Genomic DNA, 22972 nt, shown 5'->3' with positions numbered 1-22972 from the left:
CAGCTACCACTGATCCACACAGTTTGTTTCCCAGAATTTGACTATTTTATCTTTTGTAGCATGATCTTATTGGGAATCTTAGGAATCTCAAGCCTAATTTATCTAATAAGGAAAATAACTGAAAAAAAATACTCTTAGTTGAAGAATAGTACCACTAAACAATTTATTTTCTCCAAATTTCCAAACTAGAAATCTGTAAGATTTCTAGATTTAAAATTTTCTTTTCTTAAGGAAGTGTTAGGGACATCCCTGGGAGAAGAAGACTGGCTCAGGAAGGCAAAATCACTGTCTTTCCAATAGGTCAGTCTTCATTTCTTCTTAAAATCACGGGAAAGTGCCCCTAGAATATTGTTGATAGATACTGCTATGATAATTTCTCCAGGGTAGACTGATTATACATGTACAGTTTGAATTTTCTCCAGGTGTTTCTTTCTGTTTCTTTCCACATCTTGCCCCTTGCTTTTGGAGTCTTTTTTAGGGCTTCTTGTTTTTTCTTGTTTCCTATTTCAGTTTGATTATTTTAATGTTGCTGATGTTGACATGTTGACAGTGACTTAAGAATGCTAGAATGAAGATGCTTATTCAACAAGCATATTTTTAAAAGAGCCCATATCTCAAAAGTCTAAAAGCAAAGCTATCTCTAAAGACATGCTATAGAAACTTATATTTGTTAAGGACTAAATTGGATGGAGTATGGAAATTAAATAGGATATCAAATACAAGACCTTCAAGATACTGAAATCTCTTTCCAATGCTGAGATTATTATTCTTTTAGGTGGACTTGAGGAAGAAGGTCTTTGATACTTTGTTATGAAAGTTCTTTGTAAGGAAGTTGAAAGACCAAAAACCAAGCTGCATGTGGGAAGAAAAATAGGTAAAGAGAGGACATAAAGACACATCCAGACATTTTCTATAATAAAATGTACTTTTTTATTAAAAGAAAAAAGAGTAAAAACTGTTATCTCAATTTTGTGGGTATATAAACTTATGGGCAATTAAATGAGTCAAGAACTATGTTTTCATGTTGGTTTGTAAATGGATATAAGTAAGATAGTGGTTAGTTATTGTCCTAAGAAGGCCAAGAAAATACTTGTTATTCATTATGGTCTTTTTACTCTTGAAATTTAGTCTGTGATTAGGAAAATTAGGAACAAATTTGCCCTGCAATATGATATACAGAATAGCATGCAATATTTGCGGACTGGAAAATGTGACATTTTTGGTGCAAAATATTTTAGACCTAAGGAAGTAGTTTCAAATACAATGAAAAACTACGAAAATGCATCTTGAGTCACAAAAACAAAAAACAAAAAACAACAACAAAAAAAAACATTCCTAACTGTGAAGAGTCAAAAGGTATTACCCTTGGCACATTCTCCCTATCAACTTTATCCATTTTTGTTTCAACAAGGTTTTCCTGTTCCTGATGGGTTTGATTTGCCATGAGTATGTTTAAAATTTTTCATTTGGAATCTAATAGCAAGGATTAGCTTCAACTAGTATTTTCACATTTTAATATTTAAGTCTGGGTACAGCTATTATATGTAGAATTATGAGAAGCACAATAAGACTTGTATCAAGTGAGGCTGAATGAAGAAAGTGGGGTCTAAATGGAAACTGGTTGATCAAACACAGCAGGTGATTGGGTGGGGCTGAAGGTAGAGGACAGGCTGGAGTGTGTACACGGGGTGGGGAACAATAGATTAGCATCCTATTGAAGGTGTGAATGTAATAGGAGACTGACAGTTTCACATGCATAACGGATAGAGGGAAAGGTAGGTCCCGGGACAGTGGGAGCAGTTGTACTTTGGAGGAAAGGGGCGGGGGGGGGGGGTGTGCTCTCAGAATGGCACTTGCTATGGGGAGGAATTGGGCTCCCTACCCTTCTCTCTCCGCATTTCCAATTTCAGCACCCTGTGACTCATTTGTCCCATGCTAGTTAAGCGCGAATATTATACATAAATTTCCTTTAGTCCTTTAATCTTTCATTTTACAGATGAATAAACTGAGGCACAAAAGTAAAGCAAATTAAGATCAGACATGCAGTCAGCAGCAAAGATGGCATTTGAACTGAAGCTCTTTCACTTCAAATCCACCCAATCAAACCTATTTATCATTCACAGGAGGAAAGTGATGGGTGTTCAGTGGGAACAGCCCCTTCACACTCTAATGTTTGGCTTTACAGATAATAGAAGTCTTCATCACTTCACACTTGAGGGCTGCAACAAAATGATGAAATATTAGTTACTACACTGTCAAAGTGAAAGGGCACAATCCTCCTTTCTGTTAAAGTAGATGTACTAAGAAATTTTAGGACATTTACAATGTGTCAAAAGAAAATAAAGCAACAAGATTTCATATAGATGGGAAAAAGGTAATACTGATAACATACTTCAAGGGATCTGTGATCTCAGCTGATGCGAGTACTCCAGCAATGCAGCTGTCCCAACCCAACCTTTTTCATTGTGTGACTTGCCCATATTTCCTCATAAATTCTACAAAGTGGTTCTATCCAGCATGCTAGAGGGTTCTCTAGATATTGTACGGAAGGACCAGAGAGGTTGTCCACAGATACCACCTTGGGGTTTTATTTTCCAACTCATGAAGTCATACATCTTCCCGATGATATCTTTTATGTTATTTCTCTTTTGCATACATGTAGTTCCTTGATGGTAATATGTTACAGCTCAACACCTGCAGCATACCTCTCATTATTGCTCTTTGGATGTCCTCCAAATTTAATTTTTCAGTTTGGTATTCCCATAACTCAGCCATAAGACATCACCTGAAGAATATTGATGTTTAAAAAATAGGCCTTTGTTTCTGGGAGAAGATTGGGGTTATTAAAAGTTTGTGGAATCGCCTCAAGGCAAACCAGCAAACTCTCCTCCTTGGATTCTGGGCCCAATTGTTTATTTGCAATGTGTTCAAGAAACCTGTGTGGGTGTATTCAAAACTTAACAAAACAATAGAATGAACATTGTCATATATTAAGAATAGAAAAAGCACACAAAATTGAATTTCTTTTACATACAGCTTATTTCCCCCAAAAAATTGTTTCCATGGACTGATTTAATGAGTGGTTTTTAACATAGTTTGGAAAACAGGCATTACTCAGCTACTTGGCTTTTCCAATGTGTATATAGTTAGGCTGAATTTTGGAATGAATATAGACAAGGATTTCATTTAGCAGGGTTCCAAAGCTTAATAGTACTGAACAGAAGAGGGCCATTAAACAGTATCTTTTGTGTCACATCTTTCCAAGAAATTTAAATGATATTTATAAGTTATATAGCATCTACTAAGTGCACAATTCTAGGACTTCTACAAAGATCTCATTTGATCCTCCTTACTACACTGGTAGATAGGTGCTATTATTATCACCCCCATTTTGCAGTTAAAGAAACAGGAAAGCAGACCTTAGCTAAGGTCATATAGGTAGTGTATAAAGTCAAATTTGAACTCAGGTCTTCCTGACTCCAAGGCCCAGCATTCTATCCACAGAGTCACCTAGATACCTTATGATTTGACATATGCATTAGTGCCCATTTTATTGGAGAAATATGTAAGGCAGTGTTTTGCTGTATTGAGTCAAATGTTTTTTAATAGCTGAGTGGGATCTTATTTTCTCTAACTTTTCAGACAGCTTCAGTCTATTGAAAATATGGTTTGACCATCTCTAGTCATATGAAAAGCTGCTCTAAATCACTATCAGAGAAATGCAAATTAAAACAACTTTGAGATACCACTACACACTTGTCAGATTGACTAAGAAGACAGGAAAAGATAATGCTGAATGCTGGAGAGGATATGGGGAAACTGGGACACTGATACATTGTCTGTGGAATTGTGAACAGATCCAACCATTCTGGAGAGCAATATGGAACTATGCTCAAAAAGTTATCAAACTGTGCATATCCTTTGATCCAGCAATGCTTATACTGGGATTACATCCCAAAGAGACCTTAAAGGAAGGAAAGGGACCCATATGTGCAAAAATGTTTGTGGCAGCCCTTTTTGTAGTGGCAAGAAACTGGAAACTGAGTGGATGCTCCTCAATTGGAGAATGGCTGAATAAATTGTGATACATGAATGTATGGAATATTATTATTCTGTAAGAAATGACCAGTAGGATGATTTCAGAGAGGCTTGGAGAGATTTCCACGAACTGATGCAAAGTGAAATGAGCAAAACCAGGAGATCATTATAGACGGCAATAACAAGACAATATGATGATCAATGCTGATGGATGTGGCTCTTTTCAACAATGAGATGATTCAAACCAGTTCCATTTGTGCAGTGATGAAGAGAATCATCTACACCCAGAGAGAGGACTGTGGGAACAGAGTATGGACCGTAACATAGCCTTCTCACTCTCTCTATTGTTTACTTGCATTTTATTTTCTTCATCATTTTCTTTTCTGGTTTGATTTGATTTTTCTTGTATAGCAAGATAATTGTATAAATATGTATGCATATATTGGATTTAATATATTTAATATAATAATAATTATTATTAATATTAATAAATTGGATTTAATACATGTTTAACATATATTAACTACTTGTCATCTAGAGGAGGGAGATGGGAGAATGGCGGGGGGGGGAATGGAACACAAGGTTTTGCAAGGGGTAATGTTGCAGAATTATTTATGCATATGTTTTGAAAAATAAAAACCTTTAATAAAAAAAATTTGGTTTGTTACAGAATATTTTATGCTAATGTTTGCTTGTTTATTTCTCAAGCCTCCAGCAAGGATTCCCTCAATGTATGTACAGGTTATTCTTCTAAAAATTTTATTGAGATACAAAAATAGGCATATGTATTAGAAATTAATGCTAATTTCTTGATTGCTTTTTTTGAGTTATAATAAGGCCTATTTCCCTAAGTGTTAGATCCTCTTTCTCTTTTATAGATATTTTGAGAATTTAGGCCTTAGCATTATCAAAATGGTATTGCCTCTTGTATAGATCTCCTGGGCACACTTTACCTAGTTTGGCACTTTACTCTGCTTTTTCTTGTGTAGTTACTTTCCCCCTTTTAGTTCCCTAGCTATTTGTATTCTCATTAGTAGGCCTTACTACTGCCCTACTAAGCAATTTAGCTTGATTTTGGGAATAGTATCCACTTGACACATCTTAATTTTAACCACGAACCCATTTTTTGTATCTAACCCATGATTAATTCTTAGTTTATGAATTTAAGGACAAGGCAGTAAGAAAGAGCAATGCTGTGGAAGTAGACAAGTCCACTGACTTAACATATATAAAAGCTAGCTTTGCAGAGACTTTCTATAGATTCTTTAAGAACAAAGAAAAGCCTTTTTACTTTTCATAAGAAAGTAACTAGTAGGTAGGAGAAAATTCAGAGTATAAAAACTGATCTGTGGAGAAGATGGGACACTCAAACTTTTAATCATAAAGAAAAAGATTCAAAGCAAAATCCCTCTTGTTACAAGGAATACTTCCATTTGCTGCTATAGACATTCTTCCTCCTTGAATAAAAGTTTCCAATAATGAAGAAGGAGAAGGAATAAGCATTTATGCAGCACCTACTATATGTTAAGCACGATACAAATATCTCATTTGAGCTTCACAACAATCCTGAAAGGCAGATACTGTTATTATTCCCATTCCACAGTTGAGGAAGCTGAAGCAAACAAGATTAAGTGATTTGTCCAATCACACAACTAGTAAGTGCCTGAGATCAGATGCGAACACAAGTTGATCCAGCTCCAGGCTCCACCTTGCTGCCTCAATAAAGAGACTGGAATCAAGATGATCTTTTGGTAATGTATTTTATTCTCACTAAAGTAGTCCCTGGAATAAAGAATAAGGGTTTAAAAATTAATTTTTCAAAAGAAAGAGCAGACAAAAACTAAAGGTGACTTTTTGGGTTTGTTTTCATAGAATAATAATAAATATTTCAAAAAATTTTCAGTTCTTCCTCTTACAATTCCCTAAGAAATAAGCATTTTTATTAAATGGCAATTTCAGAGATAACCTCCCACCCCCATTAAATCTATTATGGATATAAAGTTAATTCTCTTGAAAGTAAAACAATATAGTTTTGTTTGTTTACAATATAGTTTGTAGAAGAATTGCCGAGTTGTGTCATATGTCAATTTGCTTTTCACATTTAAGAAACCATCTGAAACAAATCAAGTACACAGCCTATTCTTTCTTACAAAGTCATCTTCCAGCAATAGTAAACATCAACTGAAATCTTTAAATCCAAACATCATTTGAATCCTGTCCCTTAGTTGAAAGGAGCATTAAAACTCACCTTCACCTCCAGCAGATCAAAGCATTTGCTTCTCAGGTTCCATTGTACAGCTTTTTTGATTCTGTGGATTAAAATCCTCCAACTTTTGTATTTCTTCTTCAAAATGAATTCTAAGATCCTTGTTGTTTCTTAGGAAGACCTTCATTGCCTCTACATTTCTTATGAGCTAAAATAGGGAAATTCAATAAAACATGAAAATTGAAAGTTACAATCACAAGCTTTCATTTTAAGCTCAGTCCTAAGGGGTGAGGGAAGTTATCTTGTGCTAGCAGATAATCATCTATCTTTCTCTATGTTTTTATGTCCACATAACAAGGTGTCAATTCCTCTCATGCCTCTAGTCTCCCTTGTCAATATCTCTCTTAATACATCAGTATTGAATTCAATCGTCCAAATGTAATACAACCAGTACAAGTACCATGGAATTATCACAACTTCTTTTGTGCCCATATTAATGGCTAAAGAATAATGCTTTTATTGGTGAAACCTACCGTATTTTTTCTCCTGAATTTTAATTTTTAGCTATTTTCGACTTGACAAACACAACAAATATGGTCATTTTCCATTCAAAGTCAAAAACAAGAACAATATGAAACAATGTATTACAGATGTACAGCTTCTTCTTAAAGTATATACTATAGTATATAATACATAATATACATTGTTACATATAACATATAACAAATTCAACATGTTGGTTCTAGAGCTATGTTTCCCTCCAAATTTGCTCTTCTATTCAATTAATTTTTTAAAAAATTGATCCCCTTTTCTTTCTGGGTATCACATCACTCTACCCCATTCTCTCATTTTCTTTCTACCCCAAACCTCTAAATGCTCTTTCTTGTAACAGATAAGTAGAGTCAAGCAATCTGACTTGGCTATCTGAGAACATATGTCTCATCTTGCACCTTTAGTCCATCACTTTTGTCTGGTGGGAAATGAGCTTTGCCTTTCATTTTCTTAACCTTCAATTGCATGCCTTTGAATTGGAGCAGGTGTACCAAGGCATTTAATTTTTCTACGAGAGGATTTTAGCAGAATTTATTAAAAAGTCTAAATAATAAAAAAGAGTGGTGAGCATCTTCACACTTAGAAAGATCATGTGAAAGATGCCTTATGGCTCCAGCTCGATCCAACATAGTGCTCTACTAAGCCTGAAGCTGCATTCTGATGAACATACCACTTGGACAGCTATCACTTGATTCAAACACTGCCTGAACAGCTGCTGATCCCATTTGGCTCTTTTGCTGAAAGTTTTCTACAATCATTTGTTTACATGTGCTATTTTACTAGAGTCCCTTTATTTACAATTTTATGTATTGTTAGGGCTCAGGAAAACTATAAAAAATGGAAGATTAAGAACTATGGCTGCTCTCCTGTCCTTTGCTATCCTTAAGGAGACTTCACATATTCTATTCACATAGCACTATAACATTTATATTAAAGTTCCAGGGGACCTAATGGACCTGTTTCAAGTCAGTCCCAAGTCATTCCACTTCTATTATTGGTATTGAAAAGAATGAAACTTTGGATTATTAAGTATGAGGGGGGAAAAGTTTTTGGGCCCCATACTATAACGAATGGCAAACATCTGGGAAGAAGGGAAAACTCCTCCCTTATAGTGTCTCAGGAGTCCCCGTCTACTGCTCTGCCATCATTTTCTTCTAGACATATGAGCATGGAAATTGGGTATAGGTGTTGGAGAAGAAAAATGAGAAAATATGGTGGCAATGGCAATGGAGATGAATGTCCCAGTGTGGGCTTTTCTAACTCTAACCAGACCAGTATTCTACAGCTGAGAGCACATAAGGTACCAATTTTCACATCTGCCATCAGGGCTTTCCAGCAAAGGAAAATAAATGCTGACTTAAATGTCAATTTAAAATAGCAAGGCAGAATTAAAGTTGTGCTAGAAAAACAGAAGATTTGGTAAATAGCAAATCCATTCTTTATTGAAGATAAAAATGATTTGTGATTAAAACTAAGAAAATTCTAAAAACTTGGATAGGACTCTGGGAAGATAGCAGAAAATTTCAAGCTCTCCAGATTTCCCCCACTAACAACAAATTTACTCCTCAGGGAGACTGCTGAAAAAGATGACCTGGGGCACATCAGGGGTCCTCTTGGGGCAACCAGAGAAGACATGAAGAAAGACCCCAGAACTGTGTTTAAACTTTGTGAAGTGTAAACATCTCCAGGCTAGCTTCATAGAAAAAGAAGCAGGAAACCCGGGGGCTAGTAGGTTTGGCTGCGGCCTCAGCAGGAATCACAGGAACTTTCACCTCCTCAACAGTATGGGGAATCAGGGTCCAAATCTCAGAAAACTGAGAGAACCTTTACTGATTAGCACACCCAGGGGGTACAGAAGCAGTGGGACGTTGCTGGCTGAGGACACTTGCAGGAGGGAGGAGGTTTTGGTGTGGGGTTCCTCCCCACCCCAGGATTAGAGGTAGTTACACCAATAGTTCTCATTAAAAATATATTACAATAATAACAATGAATAGGCAAAGAAAGAACCAAATCATAGAAACTTACTATAGGAATAGGGAAGACTGGGGGTTCATCTTTAGTTTACTGAAGTATAAATGAAAGCTTCTTCTACCCCAAAGAGTAATGTTAAATGACTACCTGCCCAGAAAGAATTTGTAGAAGAACTCAAAAAAGACTTTAAAAATGAATAAGAGGTTGAGGAAAAACTAACAAAAATAAAAAAAAGTATCCAAAAAAAAAAGAGGCTAAGTTATGAAAAAAAAAGGAGATAGTGTTTTAAAGAAAACAATTCTTTGAAAATTAGAATTGTACAAAGGAAAGCCAATCAAGCTATGAGACCAAGAAAAAATAAAAGTATAAAAAATGAAAAAATGTGAAACACCTGATAAGAAAAACAACAGATCTGGAAAAGAGATAAGTAATTGGACTACCTGAAAGGTGTGACCAAAAAAAAAAAAAAGGACCTTGATACAATAATGCAAAAAATAAAGAAAATTTTCCTGAAGTGAAAGAATATGTGGGGAAAGTAGAAACAGAAAAAATCCACTAATCATCACCTCAAGGAGCTCTTTTGTAGAAAACACATAGGAATATTATTGACAAATTTTGAAACTCCCAGATCAAAGGAAAAATTTTGCAACAAAAATTCGAGAGTTAGCAAGGATAGGAAATAATACATAAACTCTACAACAAGGATCAGGAGTAGAATTTATTTTAAAAAGTAGAGCTGGTCATCAGTGAACTTAGACAAAGTCAAAAATTCAAATGAGAGAAATCTACATTATATGTCAATCATATGAATATTATTTTAGACGCACATTTTCATATAGGTAAAAGCATACATGTGTGTGTGTGTGTGTGTGTGTGTGTGTGTGTGTAAGTAAATGTGGGTATGTATGCATGTGGGTATACGTATGTGGGTATATAGATATTTGTACACGTATAGGTAGGTGTGACTATACATATATATATACACATATATATTTAAAATATATCTGTGCTTAACTCTAGCTTGCTTGGAGAGGTGGGAGGGAATGAAAGGAGAATAAAATAAAAAGTGCACATTAGAGAACAACAAAACTATAACCTACAAGGAAGCAAAAAAAAGATGGACAGTCATGAAAATAATCTATTATATATGCTTTCTAGAAATGGAAATTTATTGTTATATATTTTGAAACCTCCCTGATGTTCTGCTGTGCCCATGACAATGTTTTATTTTGGTTTTTTATTTTCCTTTTCTTTTTTTCTTATTCTGTTTTTTTTTCTTATTTTGTATTTAGTTCAATAAAACAAAATAAACATAAAAAAGTAAAAAAAAAAATTCCAAGAGATTCTTCACTGTTTTTGTATAATGGAACACTTCTGACAGTTTGGACCACTCTTCAGAATAATATTTCAAAATTCTTAAAATATAAATATGTAAAATAAGATAAAAATGTTTAAAAACAAAATTTAGAAAGCTACAAAGGAAACCAATTATCTTGATATAATAATCAAAATATTTTCTAAAAAACAAGTTTACAGATCCCAGGTTAAGAATCCTTCCTGGCTTTAAAGTCATATAATACTCATTAACAGGATCACAGAATTTCAGACTGGAAGAGATCTCAGTGGCCCAAAAATAGAACTGGGAATCTTTAAGATTTTAAATATTTATTGTCAATAAGTAGTCATTAAGTGAATAACAACACATAATTAGTATTAAGAACTCTTCCTTCTGTTTAATCAGTGCATTTCTCCTAATGAATTTTCTCCTTTCTGTATTTTTGAGTTTTAAATCTCATATTTTCAGAATTTCTACGACTCTCTAGATTTTCCATCATGTTTATCTTATTCTAATGTTTATCTCATATATTTCTCGGAGGCAGGTAATTATGCAATGGATAGTTTTGGGCCTGAAATTAGGGAGATGAATTCAAATTCAGACAATAGTAATTGTCTATCCCTGGGCAAATCATTTAATTTTTGTCTCAGTTTCCTCAGCTATATTGCACTCATTCTGCAGGGCTGTTGTGAGGGTCAAATGAGACATTTATAAAAGTGCTTAGCACAGTCCTTGGTACATAGCAGGCACTATATGAATATTTATTCCTTCCCCTTCTCCTTCGAAACTCTTTCTCCATATTAATATCTTTTCTTTAAAAAGTTGTGTTTTGCTCTTGAATGACATTGGAGTTTCTTGCTGTTAAAAAATGTGCTGTCTTGATGCTTCCCTATCATCCCCCCTGACTCTCCACAGCAATGGTGGGTCAAGTAGGGGAGAAAGTTGAAATTCTTCACCATTTTTGTATCATGGAATAATTCAGTGGTCTAATAAAGCCTGGGGGCCAATTCTTAGAATAATGTTTGAAACGTATAAAATAAAATTCAGAAAGCTCCAAAGGAAACCAGTATTCTTGGTATACTATTATCAAAATATTTTTAAAAATCCAAGTTTGTGGGCCCCAGAATAAGACCTTTGATTTAAGTTTTTACAACCAGGAAAAGAATCATAGAATTTGGGATTAGGAAGAACTCAGTGGCATCCAGTCTGATCCATATGCAAAAAAATCTCCATTGGAATAGATCTGGATATTTGTCATCAATCTACTGTCTGAAGACTTTGAGTGGGAAGGGATCCACTAATTCTTGTGACAGCCCATTCCTCTTTTGGACAACTTGAATTTTTAGGGAGGTTAAATTTAGGGAGGGGACCTCTGGGAACAAGCAGAATAAGTCTAATTCTTTTTCCATATGAATGTCCTTCCAATAATGGAAAGACAGCTACAAGATCCTATTCCACCCCTTCCAATTCAGACCAGTCTTCTCCAATCTAATCATCCCTATTCTTGTGCTTCTCCACTTAATATGAATCTTCCATTATCCTGTTCCTGTCCTCTGGATGTTCCTTAGCTTATCCAAGTTTTTCTTAAACTGTTATATTCAGAACTGAATACAATATTCCATATGTGTTCTGTTTAGGGTAGTGTACAGAAAGGCTATTCTTCAGTTTTGGAAATCACACTTCCCAGTGTAGCCTGGTCTTGTGGTCTGTAATTGCTACAGAATTAAAAGGTTATTGGGATAGAGAAGTTGCATTAAAAAAAAAAAAACCACTTTGCCAATCAAATGACCATCTTCTTTGTATTTTAAGAAGCTGGTGGCAAAAGCTACTACCATGCTATAGTAGCACAGGTGAAGAAAAGAAGTCAGGTGAATTGAAGTGATTTGTTCAGGGTATTCTGGTGATTCTAGTCTAAGTAGGTGTACAATGCTTCTGATGTCTGTCTATATAGAGTGTTGTTTCTCCTGCTTTTTTTGTAGTTCTCAAGTGAGAACCTTGCCTCATATTTTACAGAAACTGAGATCATATACTGTGACCTGTCTTTTTCATATCATAGATGCTTTATATCACTAATACCTTCTTCACTCCTATCTTACAGGATGAGAAAGCTAACCTTCTACCTACTCCAATGATTCCATCTCATTTTGTATTCTCCAACAAACTGCCTCCTCATGTCCCCAGTCATTCCTGTTCTTTAACCTATTTTTAGTCTTTCCCATTTATTGGTTCCTACTATGGAAGGCTATGGAGGTTGAATGTGGATCACAGCATAATATTTTCACCTTTCTTGTTATTTATTTGCTTATCTTTTTTCTCATTTTTCTTCTTTTGATTTGATTTTTCTTTTATAGCAAGATAAATACAGAAATATTTATCTTAGAAGATATTTAGAATTTTTAGAAGAAGAATAGCACATGTTTAACCTATACTGATTACTTGCTATATATAGAGGAGAGGGGTAGGGAGTAAGAAAGGGAGAAAAAATTGAAGCACAAGATTTTGCGAGGGTGAATGTTAAAAACTATCTTTGCATGTATTTTGAAAAATAAAAAGCTATCATAAAAAAAAAAAACCTCACTTTTATCTCTCCATCCCCACTATTTTCCTATATTTCTTTTGCCTCCTTGAAATGGTCATTGACAACAAATGTCTCTACTTTTTCTTTTCCTACTTTTCCAGTCTTCTTATACCTCACATTCTGCCATATATTCTTCAATCTGGTGATCTTGATCTCCTGGCTGTTCCAGACATTCCATTTCTTGGCACTGGCTTTTTACCCCATTCCTGGTATGCTCTCTCTCCTATTTTTGCTAACTGACTTCCTTTAAGTCCCAACTAAAATCTCATCTTCTCCATTCAGAACTCTTCACTAACCCTTCTTAATTCTAGTGCCTTCTTTCATTTATTTCTCATTTATGCTGTATATGACTTTTTTTTTTTTTTAACACATTTGTCTGTTGTTTCTATATTGGATTGTGAATTTCTTGAGGGCAGGTACTGTCTTTTGCCTCATTTTGTTTACCCAACACTATGCAAAGTGTATATAGCTGACACTTAATAAATGTTTTGAGATATTCATAACTAGTAAGTACTTGATTTATAAACCAGAATAGGAAATGTTCATAATAATAATATTTCTTAATGGATTAAAAAAAATTTTTTTTGATACACAACATGTGTTTTTTACCTCTTCAGCTGATACTGCTTGCTCTTCTGCTTGCAAATAACTCTCTTGAAGTTTTTCTCTTAATAATTCCATTTCTATTTCATTAATTTCACTTTCATTGAGATAAATTCTGGTTGTACTTTCAGCTCCATCCAACTGATCCTCCCCAGGAATATGGACAGCCCAATCAGATGTCAGTAGCTAGTTGGTTACATAAAAGAAACATATATTAATTTATTTGTATTCAAAACATAGATTTTAAAAATAATTCAACAAGAATCATGATTATTAAAAGCTATTAATTCAGGATGTGTTGATATCATTTTGAACAGAAAAAATCATCTACGTATAGGAGGATTTCAGGTCATATGTGAACTTATCTGGAGAACTTCTTTTTCTGTATCAAAATTCTAAAATTGAGATTAAAGCCCTATATGATCCAAACTTCTGATGTTTCCACAGTTTTCTTTTTTGTTCCATGTATCATATTTTTATCGTAAATTTTTACCTGTTCTACTCTGGCACTTGTGGCTGCAATCTCTGGGATATTTCGGAATTCATTCAAAAAACTTTGAATCTTCTTCTGAAAATCTTCTAGCCATGTAGAAGAGACTTTCATTTCTGAAGAGTGCATGATTTCATTACGACACTTAATCATCTAAAAATGAAAAGGAATCATAGAATCTTCAAGTTTGTATAGAACTTGTATAGGATGGAATTTCCTTCCTTTGGTTTTGTCAAGTGTTCTAAGTTCAGATCATTACACCAACCAGAAGAAGCATAATGCCTTTTTATGTGCTAGCCCTACATGTAATTGAAGAGAAAATAATGTCACCTCAAATCTTCTCTTCTCAAGGTTAAACATTCCCAGACTTAAACTGATTTTAATAAGATATAAACTATCCTCTTTCTGTATGCTTTCTGGCTTATCAATGTCCCTCTGAAAATATGACTTCAAAAACTAGAATATTCTTGATGTGAACTGGGTGGAGTAAAATAGAACAGAACCATTACCTCTTTTATTCTGGATACTTCCCCTCTCTTAAAGAAGTTTAAAGTTTGCGTTAGTTTTTCGTTGTTTTTTTTTTTTTTTTTGGCAGCCAGATTACACTCTTACCCCAGCCTATCAAAGCCCCAAGGTCTTATTCATGTTAAGTGCTTTGCCTCAATTGCTACCTAGCCTTAATCACTGAAAGCCGGCAGCCTGTTAAATTGAGGCTTTAGTTTAAAAAGGTCAATCCCGCTGCCTGCATCCAGGGCCATCTCCAGTCCTCCTGATCTATATATGACCCCTGAGCTCAATTAGCTGAAGGAGAAAGTGAGGCAGGTGACCTTGCACAGTTCTCCCTCACTTAAATCCAATTCATGTCATAGTATCATGTCCTTCAGATCATGTTCCTCTTCGAGAACAAAGGACAAACAGCATCAGCTATCTAGCCAAGATTTCCCCATCTTCTATTTGTAAAGTTGATTTTTTGAACCCAGGTATGGGACCTGACATTTATAAATATTAAATTTTTAAATGTGGTCCATTGCTAGCTTTAAAAAGTTACCCTCCCCCCACACCCCGCTGCCATTCGATACGTAATCTCTTCCAGCTTTTGTGTTATCAATAAATCTGATACAGCTGCCTTTCTCTTCTTCCAAGTTACTGACAAAAAAGAGCAGTAGAGAGCCAAAAAGAGATCCTTGTGCATCATCACATGAGATGTTCATCTTTCAAGGGCTTAATTACCCATCTATGCAGATTACTCAGAGATCTGTATATTTAGCACCTTTCCCCGGAGCATTAGTTCTGCATCACCAATTATCTACTGTACATTTGAAAATGTCTGTTATTAAGACATCTCAAACATAACATGTACAAACTTGAACTTATCATCTTGCTCCTCCCTCCCTCCTCCAACTTCCCCTCTTCCAGACTAGCCTGTTTCTGTTGAAAGCTACCACCATTATTCCAGTACTCCAGATTTTCATCATTGGCATTTTCCTGTACTCTTTATTCTCAGCCCACATATCCAATCAGTTACTAGAATTTGCTTTTTCTACTCCATAGCATTGCTGGATCTAGCTCCTTCACTAATCTTAATTCAGGCCCTCATCACTTCTGAAATAGATCATTAGCCTATATTTTTCTATTCATTTCTATACAAATAGCTCCCTATTGCCTCTAGGATAAAATATAAACTTCTCTCTTAATGCCCTTGACAACCTAGTCCCAATCAATCTTTCCAGTTTCACTGAGGTACCTTCAGAGAAGCAGCAAGCTTGAATACTACACAGGGCTGGGGGTCAGGAAGACCTACATTTAAATCTGCCCTCAGATACTTACTAGCAAATGATGTAACCTCTTTTTGCTTCAGCTTCCTCAACTGTTAAGCAGGGATAATGACATTTCCTACTTTGAAAGATAGTTGTGACAATTAAATAAGATCATATTTGTAAAGGACTTACCCACTACCAACTGATAGCAGGTGCTATATAAATGTTTATTTTCCCCTTCCTTAGATAGTTAATTCCTGAATTATCCTTTGTGATTTGTCCACACTGGCCTTTTCTCTGTTCCTCACATACAAAACTATGTATTTGATCCCCAATCCTATCAGAAACTGAATTAAGTTGCTTTATTTTTTTCAATCCTTCATTTTTTTTCTCTATTAATCTGAGGTTCTCAATAGGAAAAGTTTTTCCTACACTTGATATTTTCCAGTGAAGATGGCTACTCAACTAACAAACTCACTGGCATTTAAGGTTGACTTAAAATTTTATATCAGACAATTTAAATCCTTAGAAATACCTAAGTACTTTTTCTGAAGTGCTTACCTCTCTAACTTTCTTTCGGTCAATTCTGAAGTGATCACAGGAGTTGATAAGACTTAGAAGAGCAACTGCATCACATTCTTCGGGTCCTTTTTTGTCTGCCAATCCCCTGGGCATAAAAGCCTGAAATACAGAGCCCACAACATTTTCATTTTATTTAGGAAGCTTCAAATCATTCATCATAACTCTATTTCTCTAAGGTTAACAACTAAAGTTCTTTTAATCTTCAAATAACAAACAGAAATCTTCCTGAATCAAGTTTCTGGTGAATCCCTAAGTACAAGTTGGACAATAGGATTTTAAATAATCATAAAACTTTCTGAAAGAAGCCTCAAAGGAAGGGATTTATCCAATCTGATTTTTTTTTTTAATCCCAAGTAAAAATGACTAACCCATGAAATTTTCAAAGATCTTTAAGAGTATTCTACAACCTCTCTTAGTAACCTGTGCATTTCACAATTCTAATAGTAAGGAGGTTTTTCATTGAAATGCTAGTGGTTGTATTGTTAAAGTAGTAAAGCATTTGGTGCCCCAAATAGATACATTCTATAGTGGAAAAATAAAGATAGTAGATAAGTAAAAGAAACATCTATACAATACAACCTACCACAGCTCATGATTCAGTCACAGAAATGAAAATAGATGTCTAAGAAAGATTATACATATATACATACATAAATATTTATATCTATCTGTATTCTACTCATGAAAACAAAATCCAAAGAGTGGCTGGAGTACACCACATAGAACACAGAAGATGTTTGTGCTAAAGGTGACACAACTTTTGAAAATTTAATCTTGATCTTAACTTTTTCATGTACCTTACAGTTACTGAAAAAACAAGACCAAGAAAATTGCAAAACCCATTACATCAAAATGTTTATATATATATATATGTCTATTATAAATAATATAATCTCCCTTAGATTATTGCATAGTTTAGTGCATATTTTTAAATAAATACACACATACACATATGATAGCATCCCAACAATTTTATGCAGTTTTAAGATTTTATATGATTTTAAATATTTATATATGTGTGTATATATATGTTTATATATAAAAATAAATTTTAAAGCACTACTATCCAATGTAAAATAGCATGTTTCTTACTAACTTGGCCAAATTTCTCTCCCCTTCACTTCATAAATCAATTTTTTTTCCTTCTTAAAATCGCACTGCATATAATAGAAAAGAGAAAAATCTTTGAATTTCACAAATTCTCTAGTTCATAGTAGATGTGGTCCTAAGACTTGATTGTCATATTTTTCTTCCTTATTTCTTCTTTCCAATTCACTAATGTTTTATTGTGTATTTAAGTCTTATGGTTTCTTTTTATTTGAGTTCACAGACTATCAGCTTTTCCTATGGAAGTTTAACTTGATGTAAATCAATTATCACAAGAAAGAGACCAAAAGAATCTTCAACCTGCTTTAACAGCAAATACTTGATCTCTTTGCCAAGGGAAGAGAAAGAGCAGTCAAAGGCAATACTGGCAGACTACAAACACTTGTAAAATCTTATAGAGGAAGATGGTGGATGATTATGAGCACTATCAGCTCATGAAACAGTGAAAAGAAGGAAAATTTATAGAAAAACTTGGCATGAACCATAACCATGCCAGATTATTTGAAAAGCAGTTAACAATAAAAAAGGAAGAAAAAAAAAGGACTAAAACATCATTTTAGTACATTTTTTTCTCCACAATGCAGTATAGATATGTCATATCTACTTTTAACATATGGCTCCTGTGTGAAAAAGCAGAACAGGCACTGATAAAACAACATGGACAGAATGTCTGGGTGAGCTCATGTTACACCTAGAAGGAGCCTGTGCTAGAGGTAAAGACTGAGGGATCAATTTTCAAGACACCTGAAAGAGGGAAGGGAGGATAATAAACAGTTGGGGGGAGAAAATCATGTAGTTACTGAAAAATGAGACTTAAGAAAATGGCAATAATTACTGGATCAAATGCTACCCTAACTCTGCAAACCCATCTCTACAAAAACCTTTGGATAGAACGATGCCTTCACATGCATTCAGGCCATCCTCAATGAGCTGAGAGGAGAAACAGGCAGGCTCTCAAAAGCCACATTTCATAGCAAACTAGCAGACTTTCCATCTTTACTATCACACAAAGGATGGAAAAGCATAGTGCACATAACTTTCTTGTTCATTAATTACAAAAAACACTTGATTTGGTAGAGTAAAATATTTCCTTAAAGACTCATCCAACAAGGTGATTCCCATACATTCGGCACAATCATATAAAAATGCTATTAAGATATTAAATTATAGATTAAAGGATCATAAACCTAGAAAAGACTTTGGAGGTTATTTAGCACAATGCCCTCAGGAGAAGGAGGCTGAAGATAGTAAAAGGCAGAACCAGTATTCAAATTTAGCACTTTTTCTGTTCTACAACAGAATTACTTTGTTCTAAAATCATCTGATTATTAATACAAAGCAAGGCATATGACAGAAGATCTGTGTGTATCAAAAGTATTTGCTGCTGCCATGGAAAATGTTTATTACTTGGTCTAAATAGAAGAGGTATATATGCTCTTGAGATCAGGAGTTCTTAAACTGGCTTCCATGTCATGGGGATCCATGGATAGATTTCAGAAGGCCCATGAATTTAGATGGGAGGGAAAAACCCCACATTTTTATTTTTACTAAATAAAAAAGTTGCAGTTATGTTCTTCTGAAAAGGATTATTTAGATCTCACCAGACTACTAAAGGGATTCATGACATAAAAGAGGTTAAGAACCCCAACTTTAGATAGCGAGATTAAGCTGATGTTTTTATTAGCTGATGACATGCTGCTGGTTGCTTCAGAACATTATAGAGCCACTTAAAGGAAATATGTAATCACTATTCACATGGAACCAGAGAAGAATGTCTATTGTCCAGAGTATGATTTACAGTTGGATCTATCAGCACATATCCTACACAAAAACTAAAGATGGACAATGAACTTTGTTTACAACTGATTAAGAGGAGAAGGGGATTGACTTAAATTTGGGAACCCTAACGATGTCTTTAATGATTCCCAAGTTCTTGAAATGAAGATTTGTCTTTTTAATATGAGTGCTTTCCCAGGGATGTTGTATGAATATAAATCATGGAAACAGCCACAGATCTTGGAGTTTCTGAATTTAATGGGTGACTATCCAGAGTAATGTTGTAGTTCACAGAAATGGATCTGAAGACTGAAATCGATTAACAATTAAGGAGTGAAAAATAATAAATAATCTTCGTTTATGAGTCTGATGATACACAGAAGAATCATATTCATAAACTATTTATCCATTCTCCAATCTACCCCCTTTTTTCACTTCTAGTTTTTTGCTATTACAAAAAAAGCACCATAATTTTGCAAAGCCACAGGAAATATAAAGTTAGTCAGGTATAAATTAGTCTGCATCTCCTTAGGACTATCAAATCAATCCTTAGGGTAAATTTTGTTCTCCTACTCCCCAGTAATGGTTAGTGCTGGCCAATTTGACTTGACCTAAAGTTTTTATTTATGGAATATATTCTGGAAGCTCTTCACCCTATCTTCTGTTCTTTATTTCTTCCCTATCAGCCTTTATAAAACACACCATAAATTTCTTTTTTAGGTCAGTGGACCGACTCCAGTTACTGTGACTGTAACTGGGTATGTGGGAGAGAACCCATATTATCTTCTTAGTTCTGAGGTTGTTTCCATTTGTCAAAGCCCCCAAGCTCTGAGATTCAGACTACTTGTTACTGGTCCTGTGCCACTGAGTCACTAGAACCTCAGAATCACCTCAAACTTAGCATGTCCAAAACTGAACTCAATCTCTGCCTTTCTAACTCTTCTCTCTTCTTCACTTCTGTTGGTAAAGAACTCACTACTCTTCTAGCCACCCAAGTTTCCTTATTACCACTCTCCCAAAATGTGTCCTTCTACATCTCCTGCATTCATCTATCCCCTCCCCCTATACACACTACAACCAACATAATCCAGGCCCTCATAACTTCTCATTTAGCCTGTCTGCAGAACCCTCTAATTGATCCTCCACATCGATGACAAACACAGGTTTGTCTAGATCACATCCCTGCTCAGAAGATTTAGCTGTTCCCTATATTTTATAGAATAAAATACAGACTTCTGTGGGATTTTAAAGCTCTTCATAATCTAATTCTAGCCTGTCTTTGCAGGCTAATTACATGTTCCCATTTCAACCAGAGGGGCCTACCAACCCATACACAATATTCCATCTTTTCATGAATTCTCCCCCACACCTGGAGTGTTCCCCTCTTCACCTTCGCCTTGGGAACACTAAACTCCCTTCACAACTCAGTTCAAGGTCCTTCCTTATACTCCAATGAATGGCATCCTTCACTTTTTTCATTACTTTATATTCATATGTATATAGGTACTCATGTGTCTCTAATCATGTGACTACTAAGTTACTTACTAGTATTCATGGGGCATAATGTAAGTTCCTGGAGGGTTGGGATCTGTTCCATTTTTGTCTTCATATTCCCAGCAGCCAGCACAGTGCCTGGTTCATAAGAGGCTTACCAAAGGTATGTTGAACACAGTGACAGACACTTAGTAGATGCTTAATAAATGTTTATTGACTGATTGAATTGAGTTGAATCCCATCTATACTCCATATCTGGGCTCCCACAGCTCTATATCTGGGTCACATCTTTGTTCCAAGAGGTTACTTTAATATAAGTCCCTGTGGAAAAAAAGTCTTAGATAACAAGAAATTACCTTTGCCAGTTCCCAGGGATCAAAAGGCCAGCGTTCTGGCTTACAGTTTCCCCAGTAGATGTCTCCATTTCTGTTGGTGTGATGTTTCAAAATCTCGTTTTTCCATTCTGTACACAATTGACATTGAGGTTGAAACTAAAAGGGATAAGGGAGAGAAAATGAAATGGGACACTCCAGACGAAAAGTATTTGCTTGGAATGGCAGCCAGCATGTAGTGAGTGATTAATAAATGCCTGTAGTCTTAAGCAAGCGTTTGCCATCACTTTTCAGCTTAGGTCACAAGGATAATTATAATTGGAAAGGACCTTAGAAATCACCTAGGCTAATTTCCTTATTTTATAAGTTAAGAAAAGGAGGCTCAGAGGTTGTCACTTGCTCACACAGGGAAGAAAGGCCAGAGCTTGGATATGGACCCAAATCCTTTCGCCCTTCCCTACCCCCCCCTTCTTTTGCCACACTAAAGGTTAGTTTAGCAAACAGCTGAGGGGAAGTTTGCTGTGGGAAGACTGGCTGTAGTTTGGCACCTGACATTCAATCCATTAAAAACAAAGTCCCACAAGAGCAGCTTCAGGGGAAAATTCACTCGCTTAAATGTTGGGCTAAGTAGTCCACAGGATTTCCACCTAATCCCCAAGTATCTCATCCATTTGGGATAAGGAGCAGTGTTCACCACCTACCTTAGCTGACAAGCCCATGCCAAGAAGAATGAAGACAATCGAGGCTCTGTCTCTAGACTTTAACAAGGTAAATCAATTGACAAGCATTCTTAAAGCATTTTACTACAGTACAGGCCGTATGGCGGCTAAGCTGTGAGTATATCAAGAAAAGCAGAAGATAAACAGGTGTCCTAAGGAGCTCACTCATATTTGGGGTGTGGGGTGTGGGAGGTAGAGTAACAACAATATGTAAGCTAAGTACAAAGGTACAAATAAGATAGGTACAGGAAATTGGAGTCATCAGCACTAGAATCACTGGGAATTGGAAAGGGTGTCCTGGTGGAATTTTAGCAGGGACTTCAAAGAGGGCAGGCGATAGAGATAAAGAAAGAAGGTATTCCAAGTATGGGAGAACAAAAGAAAATGCCTAGTCTGGAGAGGGAGTGTCCAGTGTCGAGCAACATAGAGCTCGTCCCAGGAGTACTGTACCGTGGGTGGCGGGAGTCAGGTGTTAAGGTGAGTAGAAAGGCAGGAGGAGGACCAGCTTTTTATTTTATTTTATTCTGAAGGTGACAGGGAACCGCTGCAATTTACAGAACAGGGGTGATGGGGTCAAATCTGTGATAACGATTCAAAAGATGACATCTGGATTGTGAGCCTGAGTCACCGGGAGGATAGCGGTCCCCTCCTCAGTAATAGCAAGGTTAGGAAGAAAGTATGTTTGGGGCAGGAGGAGCGGAGAGAGAGAGTTTTAAGATGTCTACGGGACGTCCAGTTCGAGGTGTGAGTCTAGAGGCTGGGGGAGACATTACGATGAAATATATCTAATTAAGTCTGTGGGAGTTGAGATGTACAATTATGAGAAATCAAGGTGGTTGAGACAGTCTGCGGCGTCAAGCCTGGAAAGGGGATAATTTTTACAAGTTTGTTTCCAAGGGCAGCTCGGTCACTGGTGGGAAGCTGTGGGGTCCCTTGCCTCCTCTGGCCAACGCTGCTACGTCTGTCCGGTCGAAGGCTCAGAAAAACTGGGGACAAACGGTGGGAATGGAAAGAGAAGGCAGCCAGGTTGGGAGGGGAGAGGACAGACGGCGCGAGCACGGAGCCCCGGGATGCCCTTCTCACCTGCCGAGCACGGGGGGTGCAGCGCACGCTTCCGCTGCAGGAGGCGCGGGGGCCCAGGCTAGGGGCCCCAGACAGAATGCGCTGGTGGAAGGCATCCAGCTCGGCGCGGATGAAGCCCTGTAGGCAGCCCCGCAGCAGCAGCAGGCAATGGCCCGCCTTGACCCAGTTCTTGTAATTGGTGCAGTTGAGGCGCAAGGCCAGCTCGGAGAGCACCATCTGTGCCGGAGCCCCGGAGGATCCCCGAGCAGGAAGTGCCCCTCGGCGTCCGGGGAAGTGGCATCGAAGGACAGTGCGCATGCTCGCCCTTTTGTTGGGCGGGAATGGGGAGGAGTCCCTAGTCATCATCGG

General features: G+C 36.3%; 1 protein-coding gene across 1 annotated transcript; it reads right to left on the bottom strand.

Annotated features, from left to right (window-relative positions):
- Window positions 1–5385: 5385 nt before the first annotated feature.
- Window positions 5386–22914, bottom strand: C3HXorf38 (chromosome 3 CXorf38 homolog). The gene is made up of 7 exons (XM_051985026.1): window positions 22625–22914; window positions 20847–20981; window positions 16093–16212; window positions 13778–13927; window positions 13291–13470; window positions 6287–6452; window positions 5386–5820 (listed from the first exon to the last, which is right to left on the bottom strand). The coding sequence occupies exons 1-6, from the start codon at window positions 22838–22840 to the stop codon at window positions 6303–6305; spliced, it is 951 nt and encodes a 316-aa protein (XP_051840986.1). The 5' UTR covers window positions 22841–22914; the 3' UTR covers window positions 5386–5820; window positions 6287–6302.
- Between the last annotated feature and the right edge of the window lie 58 nt (window positions 22915–22972).

This window comes from Antechinus flavipes, chromosome 3, assembly GCF_016432865.1.
Source record: "Antechinus flavipes isolate AdamAnt ecotype Samford, QLD, Australia chromosome 3, AdamAnt_v2, whole genome shotgun sequence".
Lineage (NCBI taxonomy): Eukaryota > Metazoa > Chordata > Mammalia > Dasyuromorphia > Dasyuridae > Antechinus > Antechinus flavipes.
Note: the sequence above shows the minus strand (reverse complement) of the source record. Positions and strands in the feature narration are given on the sequence as shown.

What these genes read in the sequence shown, in the direction of transcription:
- C3HXorf38 (XM_051985026.1), bottom strand. Translation starts at nt 22,840, where the DNA reads ATGGTGCTCTCCGAGCTGGCCTTGCGCCTCAACTGCACCAATTACAAG. An exon ending in ACCGAAAGAAAGTTAGAGAG is followed by an intron (nt 13,928 to 16,092) that starts GTAAGCACTTCA and finishes TTTCATTTTTAG; the next exon opens with ATGATTAAGTGTCGTAATGA. An exon ending in AAGCAGTATCAGCTGAAGAG is followed by an intron (nt 6,453 to 13,290) that starts GTAAAAAACACA and finishes TCCCTATTTTAG; the next exon opens with CTCATAAGAAATGTAGAGGC.